Raw genomic sequence first — 19668 nt, 5'->3', positions numbered from 1 at the left:
TGCAAGCCTGTTCTGCTGCAGTGCGTGCAGGCAAACAGAAGAGTGACAACTCCTCTCCAGAAAGGGGAGACAATGGAAAACAAGCTGCACAATATTTATTTTTCAAACTGTGCCAAGAAAGGAAGGAGACAGACTGAGGGGCAGTCCTCTAAGTTCAGAGAGCTTGAGAAACTCCTTACCTTGCAGAGCGGTGTCACTGAGATTTGGCTGGAGTGCTGCACCGTCCTGCACTGCCACACCGCCCTGGGTGTTGGTATGGACTGTGCACTGAAGGAACATGTTGAGCTGTGTTCAGAGTCAACAGAAGCTGGAGAGCTAGCCCAGAGCAAGGGACTTATGAAATAAAATTGCTTTCATGCCAGAGCAGCGTTAAATTCTGTCAAAGCATGATACCATCCAGGATCAGTGCTTCAGCATGTCCTTGTTTTTCCATCTCCTCCCTTGCCGGACTGCCTTCATCCATCAGATCAAAACAGCTTATTGGAAACAGGATCTCTTCCCAATTTTGAATCATTTTATCTGGCCCCAATTTTTAATTGGAACTATGTATTTTGGAGCCATAGCTCCTCTGTGGTTTGGAAAGTGTTTTTATTGAGTTCTGTGTGTGTGTGCTGCAGTGCTAGCAGCCTGGGAAGCCAACAGGTTCAGCTGGAGAGAAGAGCATCAACCTGGGTAAGAACCAAGAGAACCAAACGTGGCAGCGACCCTCAGAATATGACTGTCAGCATGCAGAAAAGCTTCAGCCAATGTTGTTTGGTGAGAAATGACTGGTTTTGATTTGCACAGCTGCCTTGCTTCTTGTTATTTATATTGACATGTATTTTTTATATATATGCCTACATAACTTGTGCACAGTCAGCCTGTATCTGTTTTGGTGTGATTAAAATCATATTATTCAGACCCTCTTTTTGAGCCTGTCCATGTAAGCTGTACAAAACTCCTTGTGAGGACAAACCTCTATTACCATACTGTTCCCAACTGAGGCTGGAATAGGAACAGTTTCTTGCTGCTTGATTTCTAATTACATAAATGGAAGGGGAAAAAGTGGAAATTCTAAGCACCAAGTGGCATGTTAAATTTAGCAGAATACACTCATCTGGAAACTATCATATTTTTCCTTCTTTCTTAAGCCTGCTGAAATCATTGCTTCATCTGACTGTGGTGTGATTTGGATCGGTACCAAAAAGTGCAAGCAAGATAGGCCTAAAATGCCAGGTGTCCCTACCTGAAACTTAATGACACCTTTTAGTGAAGAAGTTCCTGTGTCACCCTGATGTAATTTTAATGGGAAAACTGGGTATGCAGTGAATAAAGAAACCGTATTTCTATCTGCAAGAAGGAACAAAATGAAAGTAGCTGTTTGCTGAACAGAACTGGTTTTGAGCATTTAACAACTCCCCGAGTGCTCGACTGACCACAAATCTAACTCCTAACAGCTTGATTAGATGTCTGCTGAGGCTCTGGGATGGATAAACAAGTCACGGAAAGCAGAGCCTGCAGAAAGAAACATCAAGCTGCTTTCCTATTGTTTATCTGAGTTCTTCGTGTTTGATCAAGATAGCGTCATTTCTTTGTATTCCAGTCATGCCGAGGAGCCCCTGCCAAGGTCAGGACCCTGCTGTACGAAGTGCTGCACACACAAACAAAAATTGGGCTCTGCCACGGAGAGTTTACAAACTAAACAGATAGGATGAAGGGGTAAAAATGGTTTGTAGTTCCCATTTTAGAAATGGGAGACGCTGCAGCCCAGACTGCTGGTAAGTGTTGGAGGGAACGTGGCACGCTGCTGGGGCTCTGGTTCCAATCTTCAGCCATTGCCTCCATCAGCCTTCCTTTCTGACTGCTTTTTCACTTGGCAGGTCGTGGAGTCTCAGGGAAGGCTGCCCTCTTCACGGTCTGGGAGTCTGCAGAAGGTATGTTCTGTACCTGCTGTCCATTGCCTCCACTTCTTCATGGAAAACACCCGATGAATTAGGAATTCTGTTTTATGAACGATTGTTTTTACAATCGCTAATGCAAACAGTATTGACTTTGGTGTAAACCTGTATGTGACAAACAGAGAAGATACTGAAATGTATTCCCAGCTCTCAGCATCACAGCCACATCTGGGATGCCTTCCCACGGCACAGGACCTGTGTCAGGAACAAATGACCTCAGCAAGATCCCAGACCTTGGTCACAGCCACAGTAAACCCACCTTAAAGATGAACTTAAGTAACAGAGGGGGAGATAAATAGGGGCCCATAGATACCCCAGTAGGAATGGGGGGAACCATAGGGACCCACAGATACGAGGTGGGACCCATAGGAAGGGGGGGCATGCATAGGATCCATAAGAAAGGGGGTAACCCATAGATGTAGGATGTTCATAGATGGAGCGTGCCCCAAAGATGGGGGGAACCCACAGATATCCCAATAGGAATGGGGAGGGACTCAAAGGATCCAGAATGACCCATAAATGTGGAGCTCCCCACAGATCCAAAAAGAACGGAGGAAGCCATTCCAAAAGACTCAGCTCTTGTAGAGGGTTCACGAGGGTGATTCTCCAAAGGAGAAAGAACTGGTTTTCAAGATGTTTTCATTGGGTTCCCTCCAGTTTTGCAGAGCAATGCAAAAAGATGCACAAAGACGCTTGTTTGGAAGGCAAGCAGCAGGTGTCTGAATGGACTAAAGGAGACTTGGTTGGTGCAGTGACTCCTAATCAGAGCGAGAGCTCTTCTGCTTGAGCTGGAAGGAAGAGGCTAATGGCAGAGCTGGAGATGTGATCGTTGACCTGCTCTGAAGACCCCTTCTTTCAGCAGGCACTGCCGCCCCTTCCTTTTGCTCTGGGTTTTGTTGATCTGCCTTCCTCCCACACACACCCTAACAGTAAGAAGTGAACCAACTTTTCCTTTTTTTTTCCCCTTCTCCCACTCCACTTCTGCCTTTGTAAAAGGGACTGGTGTGAATTTTGGCACACTAACGGCAGTAGGCAGCTGTGTGCAATGTGTACAGTGTCTCAACTGCCCTGATGGCCCAGCCTATAGCCCACCCACAGTGAAATGCTTAACTGAGACAAGCTAAAAGGGAACAGAGTTTATGGAAATTCAGCTGTGGATCTCTTTCTCTGGTGACTTCTGGCTGTCAGCACTTAGCTGTACTGCACTGCTGGCCGTGTAAAGCTGGATATTCCTGGTGGTGGTGGGTACCCACCTCCCGTTGCTTATAAAGATGCTGAGAAAGTTGTTGGTGACTAATAAATCACTCGTCATCTACGGTCTTTATTGGTACTGCTTGTAAAGACTCCAGCTCTGGGTTAGAAGTGTGTATCCCTTCCTAGAAAAGGTCATGCCCTTATCAGTTCAAATTCAGTTCATAAATCTCTCGTTATATGAAGGAGTGTGTTTCTTTTCAGAAGTTTAAGGCAGAGAACTCTTCCTCCCCCTCAGTGTAGCATTTGAAGTAGCAGTGACTAAAAGCTTAACCCAAGACCCTTACTAATCCCATGAGCCATGTGGTCCCTGAGGATTTAGGAGTCCAGTCGTGACAGACAGCACCTCGGTTTTGTCCCCTGTAGAACGGAAGCAACAATGCTCTCCCCACTTGGGGAAAGTATTCCTCCTCTGGAGATGTTCAAGACCTGCCTGGATGCCGACCTGTGCGACCTGCTGTAGGAACTGCTTTGGCAGGGGGTTGGACTCGATGAGCTCTGGAGGTCCCTTCCAACCCCTACGATTCTGTGATCCTGTGATTCACTTGGCCATGGCTTTGAGCCCTGCTTCACTCCGAGGTGAGATTCAGCAATTTGAGGATGCCAGAAGGACAAGGTACAGGTGCAAAAATGGCCAGAATGGTTCTTGAACAAACTGGCATCAGGAATGTGCACTGAGAGAAACTGTTCTTCCAGCTGCAGGAGGTGGCTGGATTAAAATATGGAGCTGACTTCCTGGAAAGGAAGAAGAAACAAACACGGGAGCAGGGCTTACTAATGGGGAGAGGTACAATGAGAGGCAGTGAGACTGAAGCTTTGACCCCTGCAGCTGGGAGGGAGGCACTGGATTGTAAGCAGTGAGACTGGGGTAAGCCAGCACAGCAGTGGGTGCATTTTTCAACTCTCAGTGTCTGAAATGCAAGTTGCAGTGCTCAGCATGGGAGTAACCGGGTGAAGCCTAACGACCTGTAACGCACATGGATTCATATCAGATGATCTAACTGTTCGTGTTGGCCACAAGTTCTGCTGAACTTCCAAGGCTGTAAAGGTTGGCTGCACTGTTCTGATCTCTGTCCCACGGCTTAATCTGGTATGAAAATGCAGAAATCTTTCAGCTCAAGGACGCTGTTAGGCACTCCCTGAAGATGTCCCTGGCACGCTTCTCAGATGGAAGACAACCTATTCCTATGCTGATCATGACTGCTTTGTCCTCCCAGCTCCTCCCTTTCGCCTGTTTTCTCTTCCTTGGTTTGGGTTGAAGGAACAGCTGATGGCGTGTGCTTTTGTTCCCTTTTCTTCTGCGCACAGGGCCCGTTTTCTGTTTAGTTCTCTCTGAAGTTTACACGGTGTCGTAGATAATCACTCAGAGCTGAGGTATTTCATGCATCAATAAATGCATCTTTGGATGATGGACATCAGCCTGGGGCTGCAGGAACTGAACTTGCTGGGTTCTCCTATGCCTGAGAAGTAATCCCCTTCAATCTTTGGGAGCATCCTGGTAGGCGACATGCTGGAGGGAGGCTGCGGTTTACGATGGGCTCAGCTGTGGATTTTATATCCATAGTAGGTATAAATAGAGGTGGGCTGGCAGATAGAGAAAAGGTCACTGTGACTCCTGGGAGCACAGGATGAGCTCTAGTGATTTCACTGAGGCTTCAGTGTTAACTCTTGTCATACACCAGAGGAGCTGCTGAATCAATCCCTGTCAATCCCTATCTATCCCTGTTAGAAAAATCCAAAGCAGAATAGTGAACAATGGCTCAGACCTCGTGGCATGCTGAAGAAAGCAATGACAAGCCAAGACTTCTGGCTGTGTCCCCTGGCAGGTTGTGCTCAGTTCCTCACCAGCTGCAACAGAACCAGCTGCTTCACATACTCCAAAATCACGCTCCTGCTTCGGGGCAGGAGGGGAGGGAGGGAATGAAAGCAAATTGCTCAGTGTCCCGCGTTATGGTGAGGTTAGCAGCCACACCCTCAAAAGTATGAAAATCCTGCTATCACCTTGAGGACAATATTTGCCTTTACCTTCTGTGAGGTGTGGGGAGTGGGAGAAGAGCAGTTCAAGCTATTAGTGAACACGTATTCTTCCTTTTTTTCTCCATTGCCTTCTTTTAAAAAGAATGTTCAGCAACTGTGGTGGCACCAGAATTGAAGAAAGCAGGACTTCAAGCCTTGTGATTGCAGGTGTTCTTCTTAAAGGCAGTGAATTTGTCTCTTGCCATGCAGCAGCACACGGTACTGCTGTGGGCTGAGCCACCCCACTTGAGGCAGGCGCTGGCTTCCTTGTGGTAATGTGCAAACTGTTCCCTGTGCACATGTGTGTTCTAAGTCTGTGCTGCTGGTTGACACTTGGGAGGCGCTTCGGTGCCAGAACTGTCCCTAAACACAGACAAGCACCTACTGTGACATGGCTGGGGCCATCAGGCAGCACTGCAAGGAAAGCAATCAATAGAAGAGGATTGCAGTTAAGGTGGTGATGGGGGGGTTAGCTGGTTGTAATGGAGTCAGGGGGAAATGATATTTTGGAAGTGGAAGGGGGAAAAAAGTTTGAACTCTTAGGAGGGCACCTGCGAATGAAGCCCAGCCTTCGTCGCAGCCTTCCCAGATAGAAACCATCCCTGCAGACGTGGGTTGAACTGAAGAGTTTTGCATGACCTGAGTTGCTGGGGAAGTGAGAGAGGGAGGGACGGAGGGGCCTAGCATGCCTGCGAGCGGCAGCAATGGCAAGGTGGAAAGAAAAGCAATTAAACACACTTGGACTTGCTGGCAGATGGGAGGGGTACTTTGTTTTTTACTGCTGCCCCAGGGCCCCAAAACGCATTGGCACTGCAGAGAAACCATTAATCCCAGCCACCAAGGGGAGGGAGCAGGACTTTCTCGTTCTCTCCTGCGTGCTGAGCACAGCATCGGGACCCCACGGCAGGAAGGCTGCTGGGATTAGAGGAAACAGCTGGCTCGAGTCTCACCCTGCAGGAGCTCACATTCCCAGCACTGGAGAAGAGAGGAGCGCCCCGTGCTGAGTCGCATTCCAGGTCTTTTGCTGAGCCCAGATGTTCTCTAATGAGCTCGATGATAAATCCTTTTCCCTTACTCCTGAGCACAGACCCTGCCAGCCGAGTCTGCCCACAGGTCCTGCTTTTTTGCACATCTTTGGTGCACATTTCTGTGTGTTGGGCTTCCTATCACGCCAGCTAACCCAGAGAAAGGCACTGCAGCTCACGTCTTTCTGCTGTGCCTGCACAGAGGGCTCAGCTGTTACCCCAAAGCTGCGTTCTGCTGGAGGTGGATGGTCCGAATTACCCCCACGACTGAACCTTTTCTCCTTCAGCCTCCCATTAACTCTGTCGCAAAGCCAGATGCTCTGCATGCATCCCAGGGGTTTAAAAGCACATGCCTTGGTGAGGAGGTGCAGCTCACACCCTACTGGCCCCTGCTGGCCCCTCCCTTCATCTCATGAAGTGGTGATGAGAAATGACTCCAGTTTTCTCGCTTGCCGAGCAGTGAAGTCTTTGAATCCATCTCCTGACATGAGCACTGCTCCTTCCCTCACCCACATCTGCTCTTGGACACAGCAAGTTGAGATCCCGATCTCGGAGATGCCTCCAGGTTTGTTTAGGAGCCGTGTGACGAGCTGCCCCGCTTGGCCAGAGCAGAGGATTCCTGAGGAGCCCCAGGGATCTGCACCACCACGTCGTGCCTTCTGCAAACGAGAGCTGGAGTGAGCTGAGCGTGGTGAGGTGGGTTGAGCTGAGATGACAGGAGAGCAGCTCCTTCACCAACACAGGCGCTCCCTTTTCCCAGCTGCCTTTCCCTGCATGTGTTTTCTAGCATCCAGCCATGGGCAGGTCGCCTTGGAATCTGCGCTAAGACACAAATAAAAGGAATCATTTTATTTTTAACTTCCAAATACACCCTGTTAATTCTCACGCCTACAGCTCCTAGTCCTGTCCTGACAAGCGGGGAGCCCCTGGCATTGTGGGCGTTTGTCAGCAGGCCCAAAACAGCAGCAGTGGGTGAGGGAGGGAAGCTCCCAGAGAGCTGAGAGTGGATTTCGGCTGTGCTGTGATCCAGCAGCAAGGGAAAGGGCGGAGCTGTAATGTCCATCAGGGCACAGACCTTCTAGGCACCTGAATTTGGTGAGGTGAGACTGCAGCGTCGTGTCACACTGACCCACATATCGCGCTGCTTGGCATGGGAGCAGCAGTGTGGTTTGGCGCCGGTGTTTTGGGGGCAGGCAGGAAGTTCCCAGAGCCTACGGTGAGCAGGAGCCAGCAAGAGAGGAGTGTAAAAGTGCTGCTGATGTCGGCAAACCTGGCAGGGACTCGAGGGGCCTCGCTGTGAGAACTGCTCACCTCTGCCTGCATCACCTCCCTGCTCTGCTTCCCCTCTGCTCCCAGCTGCAATGCAGCCGCCTCCAGCCCGCGCCTTAGCCACCATCCGTCCGAATGACATCTACAAGCAGCAGGTCTTCGCTCCTTGTTCTGGCTGTGATGCGGCATCGCCAGAAAAAAGGGGGAAAATGTTGGCCTGGGGCTCCGACAGCCTCTCAGCAGCTTCCTCCATCCCACAGCCAGCGAGCCAGCAAGTCACGCAGCACCTCTGCCTGCTTCTTCTGACACCAGAAAACCTGCAGTCTGCTTCTTGCACTCCCCCACCCCCAGATGTACAGATGGCTGTGTTTCCCTTTCTGCTGTTTGGCTGTTTAGAGCACTGGAACACAAATGAATAGTAGGAAGCAGTGAGTGAACCACAGGCTACATGGCTGCACGCTCCAAATAATCACAGCCCGGCTGAGATCCCACAGAAATCATCCAAATACTGAACTGAGGACGCGACACATTTGGGTGAATTTCATCTCAACGTCTGTGGTCAGTTGCTTCATTTCTGGTTGTGCCTCCAGCTGATTTTTTTTCATTATCCACAGACCTGAGATGTTGCTTCCAAAACTCTGCTGTCTCCTCTTTCATCACGCAGAATAAAACACCCCCCCGGGGCAGGGGCTGGTTGTGTTGGCCCTGAGCAGGCAGGGCTGAGTCCAAAACCCACCTTCAGCCCTGTGATGCAGAGGGGGAAAGAACAGGGAAATTGAGTCCTGCCAACAGTGGCGGGGGCAAAAGGCAGCTCCTTTGTCTATTGTTGGCCCTTCTGGGGCTGAGCAGTTTGGGGCCAGGTAGGTTGCATCCAGCAGGATAAGAAAGCGATGATGGAAGCAGGATTTTGCCATCCTGCTTATTTACAACATCCTATTATCCTGGGGCTGGAAGGAACCAAGCAGCAGGAAAGCATTGCTCTGCTGACAGCCTCCAGCCTTCTTTGCCATCTCCAAACTTCCTTTGCTTCTCCCAGCACAACTTTCAGCACAGCTGCTGCTTTCTTACCACCATCCCTTCCAACCCCTCTGATCTCTGGATTCAAACGGAGCCATCGGGGCCCATCTGAGCCCTGCAGGTAGCTGCGATTTGGGCAGGGCCGTGCCAGTGTTTCATGCAGCAGCCTCTGTTAGATTAATTGCATCTGTACAGAAACAGAGCCCTTCCTGTTCTGAACAATTATTGTAAGTGAAAGACGGCAGTGGACGGGGTTTCACTGGGCTGTGAGCTTTAATGGGAAGGAGAAAGGTAGAAAGAGAGAGAAAAGAGGAGCGGAGGAGAAGCGAATGAGGAAAGGAGAAAAAGGCAGGGAAAAAGCAAAGCAAAGTGTGTTGTAGCCTTCGCCGTGGCTCAGCCTCTGCCCCAAACCCTCTCTATTACATACGACGTTTTAATAGGAAGCGTTTGCGTTCAGCGAGCCAAGCGCAGCCTTTGTTTATGTCACCGCTGGAAGCGAGCGCTGGGAAATCACCTCCGCGCACAGCTTTCCCTTCGCCCCACGGCCCGTTCGCTGGCTCAGAAGGGCACTGTGGGGCTCCTCGGAGCCGAGGAGGAGGAGGAGGAGGCGGCGGTCCCCTCCCTCTTTCCCCCTCCTTTCGCTTTCCTCCCCCCCGCGTCCCGGTTGTGCAATAGCGGGCGGCGGGGCCGGGGGCACCGCCCGGAGCCCGGCACCGGGGAGAAGGGAGGGAGGAGAAGAGGGAAGGAGGGAGGGAGGAAAGAAGGGAGGGAGGGAAGGAGGGAGGCGGCAGCTCCCGCCCGCCCCGCGCCTCCGGGGGCCGCGGCGCCGAGGATGCGGCAGCCGCCGGGCACCGCGGGGCCGTAACCGCCCGCAGCCGCCGCCCGCGGCCCCGGAGCCCATGGGATGCGCCCGCCGTCTCCTGGGAGGTGAGTACTGCTCCGGGAATCCTCCTCCGGGATCCCCACCCCTTCCCGAGCCGCCCTCTCCCCCCCGCGCCCCGCACCCAGCCGGCCCGCTTCGCTTTCTCTGCCCTTCGATTTTCTGCCTCGTTTTCTCCCCCGTTCTCCCCCGAGCGATTGATGAGGGCGCTGCCACCGGCACGAATCGCTCGCAGACGGGGCGGACTCCGGGAGATCTGCCGTGCGGTCATTAAACTATTTTCACCGCCGCCTGTTAGCTCGAATGAAATAAGAGAACGGGAGATGGAAGCGCATCTGCGGAGCAGAGTTCTTCCCGTCCGTTCCGGGGCTTTGAACGGCAATGCGCGGCGAGTCGGTTCGCAGAGCAGCGCAGGAGGAGCGGCCGTTCGGGAAGCGCAGAGGAAGGTCTTCCCAGCGGCAGTCAGCTTCTCTCGCTTGAAAAGTTTGCCCTGAGAACGGATCCTGCAGCTTTTGCCTTTCCTGGAACCCGATGAAGCCGTTTATCTGAACTATCTGTGGCTGCTTCTTGAACCGTAACGCGGTGTTTCCATTTTTACAAGCATTTGCAGCAGTCGTTCTGTGCTCACTACAACACTCTGCCCGTCTGGGGAGATTTCTCTTTTTCTTGCGCATGTTTTGGGGCCAGAACGCAGATTAGCTCATTAAAGCTGCAGTAAAATTGATCTGGACAATCCCTTATGCCATAACTTGCCTGCTAACATCTGACGAGGGCACCGTCCCTTAGAATCTTATGCTCTGCCCCACAGACTAACTCTTTAGTACAGGATTAACCCCGTAATTCAAAATTCAGACTGTGTGCTCTGTTGGTGCAGCTGCGGCACCACAGCTTTGCCATACGGGTTCTTTTGGGAAAAGAAAAATCAGCACCTCGCTGAAACAAGCAGGGTTTTCCCTTGTATTTTTAGCCTCAGAACTTCGCATCCTCTTTGCAGTGTCCCACCGGCCAAAACTCTTCTGCCCGCAGATGGCACTTTTGCTTTTTGAAGGCAGTTTCCCATCTCAAAAACAAAGCAGCTCGCCTCAAATTTGCAAAACCTCAGGACGGGAAACGGAATTTGCCTTCAGTATAAAAATCCCAAGTGTTTGCAAACAGCCCCGAGAAGAATCCGAGCTCTTGGCTTGACCTCTCAGCTCGGAATTCCATCTTGGGGAGTTTGTGGTCTTGCAAAGAGGGTGACGGAGCTCCCTCAGAGCTCAGCCTCTGGAGCGCCCGGCTGCGTCTCCGCGGCAGGGAAAGGAGTGCAGCTGGAGGGAGGAATGGCTCGGCTGCTTTGATCAGGCTCTTATCGACCTTCGCTGCGTGCGCTGGGCCCAGCGCTGCAGTTTTGGACCGTCTGAATGTCAAGTGTGAGGTCAGCCCCAGCGCCTGGGAGTCATTGAAAACAGCAGCGGGGCTGCGAGCGGTTCCGTTGGCCCTGAAAGCCGCCGCTGTGTCTTCTCCCGTCTGAATGCCGTGGGCAAACAGTGCAGGAGATGGATTTCGGATCAAAACAGAGATTAACCGAGCGGGGGGAACAGCAGCACCGCATTTCTGCCCTCGGTTTGGCTGCGGCCAGCATGTGGCCCAAGCAGGACCGTCGCTGGGGAGCCGTCCCCGTTCTGCCCCCTCTTCCCACCTCCCACTGTCAGCTTGGAACCCGATCGCGCCGCACGGGGCACGGCTCGATTCTTTATGCAAGTTTGGTAATGAATGAGCGGCCAAGCCGAAAGCGAGCGCGGTTGGCATTCGAGACAACACCCATCCCCGGCTGCGAGCCGGCCTTGCGCCGCGGGTGTGCTCAGCAAAAAGAAATCATCATCCCGGTGGCCACTATTTACTCAAACTGGTTTTATCTGGTTCCAGTTAGGCTTGTTTTGAGTAGGATGAGCGGTGCCAGATTCTGATCTCATTTGCACCAGCGGAGTCATTCAGAGGAGCCGGTCCCGCTTCGCTAAGTGAAAGCAGAGCTGGGCCTGCTGGGAGCCAGCACCCCGGGGATGCGGCTGCGCCGGCTTCAAATCTCACACCGGGAAAAGCGAGCGCCGCTGGGACCCTTCCCAGCTTCACTGTCGGCCTCAGGAGCGCTGGCTTCACCCGAAAAAGAGGGGTGTGCAGGGACGAGGCGGCCCTTTCCCACACGGGCTGATGTAGGAACGGTGAAACTGAGCGACCGCGGTGTCTGATGTTGGGGCAGCGCATGGGAAACACCGGCGTGGGGTGGAAGGCGGGCGGGAGCTGAGCCTCGCTCAGGTCTGGGCATGTGAGCACGGTGTGCAGCTGCAGTGCTGCTGCGGGTGCCTGGAGGAGAGTCGGGGCAGAGGGCAGCGCTTCAGGTCGCTGCGCTTTCCTGGCCGTGGCTGCGACGCTGGAGAGATCAACCCACTGAAATGATTCCAGAAGCTGCTTACGTTGCTCTCGCCTCCACCACGGCCCGTCCGTGTCCTTCCAGCAGTGCTGCTTTCAGACCCCATCCTAAGCCTCGGTCGTTAAGTAGCTTTCCAATGACTCTTGTAGGCAGAGGAGCTTGGGTTTCTCTTTCCAGTGGCATCAGTTGGGTTTTTCAGGCACTTGGCGCGCAGCTGAGAAGCCAAAAGTGAATTCTGGAGGGGAGAGGGATTTCGATGTGCTGCACCGCTTTCATCCCTGCAAATCAGCCAGCCGTGCTGGAGTGGAAATCAGCACATTACAGAACGGGGAGCTGTGACACCTCCTGCTTCTGCAAGGAGCAGTGAGAAATGTTCCACAGTGAGAAGCGAGGCAGCGTTTGCTCCGTTAGCAGCAGCTCTCAGGATTTGTCCTTGTGCGTTTTAAACATCTCAGGGTGCTCCCTTTTCGTTTTGTTGTTTCTTCCCGGATTTTGCAGCTCGGGAAAGCGAGGCCTGAGCTCTCGGATGGGATTTCTGCGTTCACTTAAGCACTCATCTGTCTTGCTGTCCTGAAGAATTACCTCTAACCACTTTCAAGCTTGATCTCTTCCCTCTCCCCTGGTGATGTTATCATGTCATCGCTCACGTTAATTCGGGACACGGCTGGCACAGCAATGGAGCCCCAAAAGGATCTGGTGCTTTCTGGTTTTTGTGGCCAAGAGCCGACTCTGTTTCCATGCAGCACAGCGGGCTCTGAGCCTCGGCTAGGCGATGTTTATAAAGCTCAGGGGTTCCTTGTCTCGCACAACCTGTGATGCCACGTGTGTGGCCATGGGCACCGCATACCCGTGTCACCATTTTTATGCCTTTGGCAAAACTGCGAGATCCTGGCTGAGAAAAACACACATAAACACATGAAACCACTCATGAAACGTTCCCCACGTCCACCTGCAGGCTCGTCTTCTATCACAGTCTACACCTCCCCTCTGGAAAAACAGGGTAACACTGATTAGATCTTTTTTTTTTTCCTACTTCCCTCCTGAAGTGTTCGGTTTCCAAATGGCTGGGAACAGCTGTGGGCTGGGTGGTGGGAGCTCGGCCTCGCAGGGAGTTGCTGTGATTGCTGCGCTCCGGCCGGCAGGACGATGCAGATTTCCCAGCTGCTTCCAGGCATCCTTGGAACCGTTCTCCTTCTCCTTGCAGGGCTCGGAAAGTCCTCAGGGCTGCCCAAAGCTCCACCTCCACACCCCCAGCTCCCAGGAGGCTCTGCCATGAGCTGACACCCTTTGGCCACGGATGTTTTGCCCTTTGGCTCCGCGGGTGCAGGTTGTGGCTGGAAAAAGGGCTTTGGGTTCCGAGGCTGCAGCTGCACGCATGTTGTTTGTCTCCGGAGTCCGGGATGTGCCAGGCTCCAGGGCTGAGTCATTTCTTTGCTCCTTCATCAGGGAGAGGACGCAGGGCTGTGAGAGAAGCGTTTTTCTTCTGGCTTCAGAATCCTGGTGGTCAGGAGTGACCCCAGGTGTCTTCAGGGCAGAGCCTGGGCACCGCGAGGGAGGGAAGGAACGCAGCTGGGGATGGGCAGCAGGGGAAGCTGTAGTTCCAAAGGGGGGAGACCTTCAGGGCTGATGATCTGCAGAACTGAGCTGAACTTTCTGCTTGGAAAGCTTTGACCAGAAAAATCCGTGCTCTGCTGTGGAGAGGAGAAAGGCCCTGTGCTCAGGGTGGTGCTGGCCCTGCCAGCAGGCCAGGCTTGGGTTCAGTGCTGGGGAGCACACACTTGTTCCTTGAGGGGTTGCACCATGTAATTTAGCTTGTCGCTGAGGAATGTGCTCAATGCCTTTATTTAATGGTGGGTTTGCAAACCTGCTCGGATACCTCGTCTTCCTTTCTCGCTTCCCTTCGCAGCCAGGGAGGAGAAGGAAAGCGGTGCTTTTGTCCCCCGCCCTGTGGCTGCTGTCAGATGGATGGTTTTCATGGCAGCTCTGTTTGCTCGGCTGGTTCAAACGATGCCAGAAAACGAGGCACAGCCGCCAGCAGGCTGCTTCCAGCCCCAGCTCCCTCCCAAACTCAGCTGCACTGCTGTAAATGTGCCTGGTGCCTCTGCAGCCCCTCTGCAAACAGCACCAGCCCCACGCTGCTGGGGCCGTGGTCGTGAAGGCACCCTTGCTCAGGAAAGCAGAGGGCTTTAGCATGTGCTTAAGTGCTTTCCTGACTCCAGGCCAGGGTTTGTGCTTTAGCAGAGCACAACCTCACCCACCTTCCTCTCGGGATCGGAGGCAGGATCCCAGGTGCTCCAGGTGATCCCTGGTATCTGCTGAGCCAGGCTGCAGCAGGATGCTCCATTGGAGCTGCTTGCCTCTTTGCCACCATGTGTACATGCAGAGAAACCTGGAAAAAAAACCAGCCACCACCTTCTTTGGAAGGAAGGAAATTGCTTTCTAATCGGGCATGTGGAAGTGAACTTGCGTGCTGACTCCTGAGGAATTTCAGCTGTTCCCCAGGGGGTTTGCAGTTGCTGTTTGGGTCACATCCCGGCTCTGATCTCGGTCTTGCCTTTGGGAGTGGGATTCCTCAGCACAGAGCTGCTGGCATTTGAGGAATGAGTGATGCTTGTTTCAGAAAACCAAGCGAACGCAGTGTGTGCAGCTCAGCTGCGTTTTCCTCAGCAGAAAATGTCAGAATTTGCCTAGTGAAACGGAAAGAATTCTCAGGGAAATGAGCCCTAAGAATTGTCTGCAGGACAAAAGTTTAATCACACCGCTCTCATTAACACGTGAGTTCAGGGGCTGAAACCTTCTGCTCCTCTCCAAGCAAAACCTGCACAGCCTGCTTTGCACGGACCAGGCCTACAGAAGTGGTGCTACAGTATATCATTTCAGTTCCTGTACGGTCAGCAAGTAAGAAAAGTTAGCAGAGACCCCGACCTGCTCTGCTCAGAGATGGTGGGGCCAGGGAGGGGGGCTTTGCTGTGTTGGGATGCAGGACAGGGAGGCGGCTCGCTCCGTGTCCCTTATGAAGAAGGGTTCCTGAGTCAGACCTGGAGCTCAGCCTCAGCAGAGGGCTACCAGGGCTGGACCCTCTCCCCCGTAATGGCCTTACAGCAGCAGAGCTGAGCTCTGAAAGGCCCAGCAGTCCAGACAAACTTGGTGGCCCTCAGGCTGATGAGGATGGCGCGGAAGGGCTGAGTGCACGGCTGGGAGGACTCCAAGCACAGCTGACCCCAGTGGCCCGGGCTGATAAACACGGCGTTCTTCCTTTCTGTTAGAGGGCTGGGCCTGGGAGCCATGGGAATCAGTAGGAGTCTTTCCAGTGTGGGCTTTGGATCTTTGTCTGGATAAACAAATAGAAGGAAATAACAAATAACACGGGTCTAACAAATATTTTAGAAAGTACAAACGTCTGCCTTTCACTACGGCTCGATCCAAACCCCACGAAGGAAAAAATGTCCCTGTTCCTGTGATGCTGTTCCATCTGCCTTTCCCCAGTGACCCCCGTTAACGCCGGCACCTCGGCCCGCACGGAAGCTGGCAGGGATCTCTGCGGGGTGCTGCCACCTCCCCGGCCGTCACCGCTGCGAGCAAAGCTCCTCCGGGCGGGCACGGGACCCACCTTGTTTGCGGACCCATCCGCAGAAGAACCGTCGGACAGCGCCGCCGAACGGGCACGGCTCTGTAAACGTCAGCGCTCCCTCGGCCGTTTCTGTGCTTTCCTGCCTCCGCAGTGAGGTTTCCTCGTCTCCCCGCTGCCTTGCAGCGACACCTGCTGCGCGCTGCTAGGAGAAGAGCGGTTTTCCTTCCTGGGAAAGCGGTTTGTCTCTGCTGGGAAGCCTTGTGGCTTTGGCTTTTAAGGTGGGAGAAGCGGAAGCGGGCAAGTCTGCGCCTTCCTCAAACACAAACATTTCTGCGGTCTGCGAGCTCTCCAACCTGGCGCAGGCTGCGGTGGCGACGCTTTTGTTTTGCAAACTCCTTCCAGCCTGTCCTTGGGTAAGATGTGGTGGAAAGCCTGCTGTTACTCCTGGCACGGAGCTCGGAAGAGAGGGTTTGCTGCAGGGGAGAGGCAGAGCGGCGCGTCCCGCTCCCTGAGCAGCGCTTCGTGTGCGCGCCCCCGCCAGGAGCTGCCGCGGGGCTGGAGATGGGTCAGCTTGCCTGTTTTCCCTCCTGCTAACGCTTTGCTCCCTGGCTCCAGTCGCAGATTTTCGGCAGAGCTGGCCATGATGTTCCGGTTTGTGGTCGGAGCTCTCTTCCCAGCGCTTCTCCTGGCTGCGCCGCCTCCCATAAACAAACTCGCCCTTTTCCCGGACAAGAGCGCTTGGTGTGAGGCCAAGAACATCACCCAGATCGTGGGGCACAGCGGCTGCGAGTCCAAGTCCATCCAGAACAGGTAGGGATCCTACCTGCCAAACCTCTCTCTGCCTTCGTCGGGAAGAGCAGGCGGCCACCCTGAGCCCTCCTCCGTCCCGCTGTCTCCACAGGGCCTGCCTGGGGCAGTGTTTCAGCTACAGTGTCCCCAACACCTTCCCTCAGTCCACAGAGTCCCTGGTTCACTGCGACTCCTGCATGCCGGCGCAGTCCATGTGGGAAATTGTAAGTACCCCTGCCTGCTCCTCTGTCTTTTCTGCTCTCTGCTTTGCACTGCCGCCTCTCTGGGGGAAGTCATTCTCTTTCCCTGATGTTGCTCTGCTCGCAGTTTCCTCCAGGCTGCCCCAGCTGTTTCTGCCCTGGCTTGAGACGCTTGGGTGGCAGGGGCTGCTGGGAGCAGCGTGACTGTGGTGATGCACGGTGCATTTGTCAGCGTAGGAAGAAGCATCCTCTGCCAGTCCCTGCATTATTCATCCTGCGTGCCTCTGCTCTCCACCACTCCCCTTTGTCACCTGCTCCTGACTTAAGAGTCACCTCCTGCCAGTCACCCCCAGACCTCCCAGCATCTGTTTCCTGCCACATGGATCCTGGAAGGACCATAAGCGCTGTCTCCAAGGGAGGTTTGGGCAACCAGGGCACTGCCTCCAGCTCTCTGCTTTGCTTTGGATGCAGTCGTTTGGGCAGATGGCTCAAGCCAAACTAGCTGAGATTATTGGCACCGTGCTTTCTGCAGTTACTGCTGATGTTGCTGTGCCTGCAGTGCCTGGGGGCAGGTCCTGCCTCAGCCGTTTCATTTCCCCAGCTGGTACAGCGCCTCTCTGCAGCTGCAAGATGTTCCCAAGCACCCTCATGTTGTGACCATGGCTATTTGGGTAGCAAGCCACGATTTCTAGCTTAAAATACCCTGAGTCTGCTGTGCATGGGGCAGGTCAAGATGGCCATCAGGGGATCAAGCCCACACGCTCACTGTATCCTCGTCCCTCTCCCCAGGTGACACTGGACTGCCCAGGCAACGACGAGATCCCCAGGGTTGACAAGCTGGTGGAGAAGATACTTCACTGCAGCTGCCAGGCTTGCGGCAAGGAGCCGAGCCATGAGGGAGCCCTGTTCAACGTCTACTTGAACGCGGAGGAGAACATGCCCGCAGAGGGCCCCGGCCCCCACCACTATGCCCACCACCAGCAGGAGGTAGAAGAGCCCCCCGCTTCCAGCCACCACCACCACGAGGAGGAGGGCGACGAGTGACCCGGCCCTCGCGGACTGTCCTTGCAACGCGGGCAGGCAGTGTGTGCGAGGGAGAGGGCCGGGCCTTGGGGAGGGAGGGGGGTGGTAGAGGCTTTCCTGTCTAATAGCTACCCTCACGCTTTGCTCTCCACGACACCCCGGGGCTGGAGGAGCGGTTTGAGGCACGGGCAGGACGTGGGGCTGGAGCAGCGGGGCCACAGGAGGGCTGGGGGTTTCTGATGCAAAACTACTTGCACATCATAGTAATAATATATTGAGAGGAGCGGGGACGTGGGCAGAGGGGGCTTTGGCAGAGAGTGGGAGCCGAGCCGGGCTCCCCAGGGCTGTCTGCAGGATCCTCAGCCTGCTGTGGAGCCCTCGATGAGCCCTCTGGGCTTTTCTTCTGTACGTGGCTCTTGCCTGGCCTGGAGGAAGAAGGGACGCGGCTTCCCTGCAGCCACACAAGAGATGCACATCTCTTCTGTGGGATGGGGGTCTCCCTTCTTCCTTGTGCTTCCCCTGACTGCCTTGGGGTGCCTGGGCTCAGCATGGGCGCGCTGTTCCTCCTGGCGCTCGCTGGGTCCTACTTCAACCCCCGTGCCTTTGTGTGAGGTAACTCACAGGGAGCATTTTGCCCTGGCTGTGCCTCTGCGGCTGTGTGTGAGGTTGCTGGGAGTCGTGGTGGCCAGAGCCCTTTCCTTGCTGGTCCTCAGGGCCACCACATAGCTCGCAAGGGTGAGGGAGCTGCACTGTGCCACGGGCACTGGGGCTTCACATTTCACAGCCTGTGCTGGGGTGGTGTTGGTGGGAGCTGGCCCCTCTCCCCTCCTTCCCTGCTGCACTTTAATTGTGGTGGAGGGAGAAGGGGGACAAGTCCCGGGATGCTGATGGACCTTTGTAGGGACTGCTCTGGACCCCACTGCAGATGCGGGGCTGGGCTCAGGGTGGGGGCCCCTCCTGCTACCCCTCTCTCTGTTGTATAAAGCTAATTTCTTTGGCACTGTCCTGACAAGAGCTTCCAGAGCTTGTAACCGACGCCTCCCTCTCCTTTGTACAAGTTTTGGTTTGTGTTTTTTGTTGGTTTTTGGTTTTGTTTTCTTAAATAAATTAGTTCTGACTTCCATTTCTGGGCGCTCTGATGCCTGTCTGGTTTTCGGCAGCAAGCTGGATGTCGGAACCAGGCAGTGCAGCAGGAGAGCACAAGGAGAGCCACGGTTCCCTTCAGCTTTCTGCTGCCTTCCCTTCAAGAGCAGGGAGAGCTGTTGGAAGGAAAACCAACCGCAGGGATGCAGCACCTGGCCCGTGTCTGCAGTTCTGGTCCCATTCTCGTAGGCTGTGCGCGGGCTCCCGCGGGTTCGTGCGACCTCGGTCGGTTCTGTTGCCACTAGGTGACACTCTCGATCCAGCACGTTTTGCGGCTTCCAGGAGCGCTTCTGGGCCGGAGGAAGACAAGCTTGGACCAGGACTTCACATAAGGTTCCAGTTGCTGGAGGGAATGCAGCATGCTCAGGTGCTCAGGCTTTGTTCAGTCTGCTCTGGAGCAGAAGCTCTGCGGTGAAGCTGAGATGCTCCAAGCTTGGGGTGCAGCGATGCTGAGAAGGAAGCGGGGCGTTGGAGCAGCAGCGTGGCCCAGCTGGGATAAACGTGTGCCGCTGCAGTGATTTATCCCAGCTGGGAGGCCGCCACAGCGTGGGCTCAGGGTGGGTTTCCTTGCTTGTTCCCAGCACAGATGGGACGAGGAAGTGAGGCTTTCCTGGTACAAACGCATTTCTAAAGCAACCTCCTGCTGCGATCAGAGCCTCGCGTGTGTGTGCTCTGCCCCGGGCTGCCTGCCAGGACAGCGTGACGCAGGGGCGGCTGGGGAGGTTTGCATGGGAGCGTCCCAGGAGGAGATCCTGCAGATGCAGGGGGGCAGAAGCCACGCGCAGGCACCCAGGGGAGCAGCTATGGAGTGGCACACTGCTGGGGGGAGCACCGTGCTCCTCACACACAGAGATGAGTCCTGCTGTGCATCTCCCTTCTGTCTTGCTCGCAGATGGCATCCAGGCCAGGCACTCCCATTCAGCTGCTAGGAAAAGTGGGACAGTTGTTGAAAAGCAGATTAGCGAAGCAGATCTCGATAAAGAGACAAAGTTCTGTTCCTTCCCTTCATTCATGTTCTTGTTTCCCACTGGTATCACAGGCAGTGTGTTAGGGTCAAACAGGCACATCCTCACAACTCGCTGCTGCTCTGGCCACGGAGAGGCAGGGGTGTCCCATTGTCCCATCTCTCCATCAGCACTG

General features: G+C 54.4%; 1 protein-coding gene across 1 annotated transcript; it reads left to right on the top strand.

Annotated features, from left to right (window-relative positions):
* Positions 1-9419: 9419 nt before the first annotated feature.
* Positions 9420-17406, top strand: LOC306954374 (neuroblastoma suppressor of tumorigenicity 1; the record flags this gene model as incomplete). Its single annotated transcript, XM_079545458.1, has 4 exons — positions 9420-9442; positions 15989-16183; positions 16275-16386; positions 17152-17406. The coding sequence occupies 4 exons, from the start codon at positions 9420-9422 to the stop codon at positions 17404-17406; spliced, it is 585 nt and encodes a 194-aa protein (XP_079401584.1).
* Positions 17407-19668: the final 2262 nt, after the last annotated feature.

The sequence above is a fragment of the Tetrao urogallus genome (assembly GCF_951394365.1).
Source record: "Tetrao urogallus genome assembly, chromosome: 21".
In the NCBI taxonomy this organism is placed as follows: domain Eukaryota; kingdom Metazoa; phylum Chordata; class Aves; order Galliformes; family Phasianidae; genus Tetrao; species Tetrao urogallus.
Note: the sequence above shows the minus strand (reverse complement) of the source record. Positions and strands in the feature narration are given on the sequence as shown.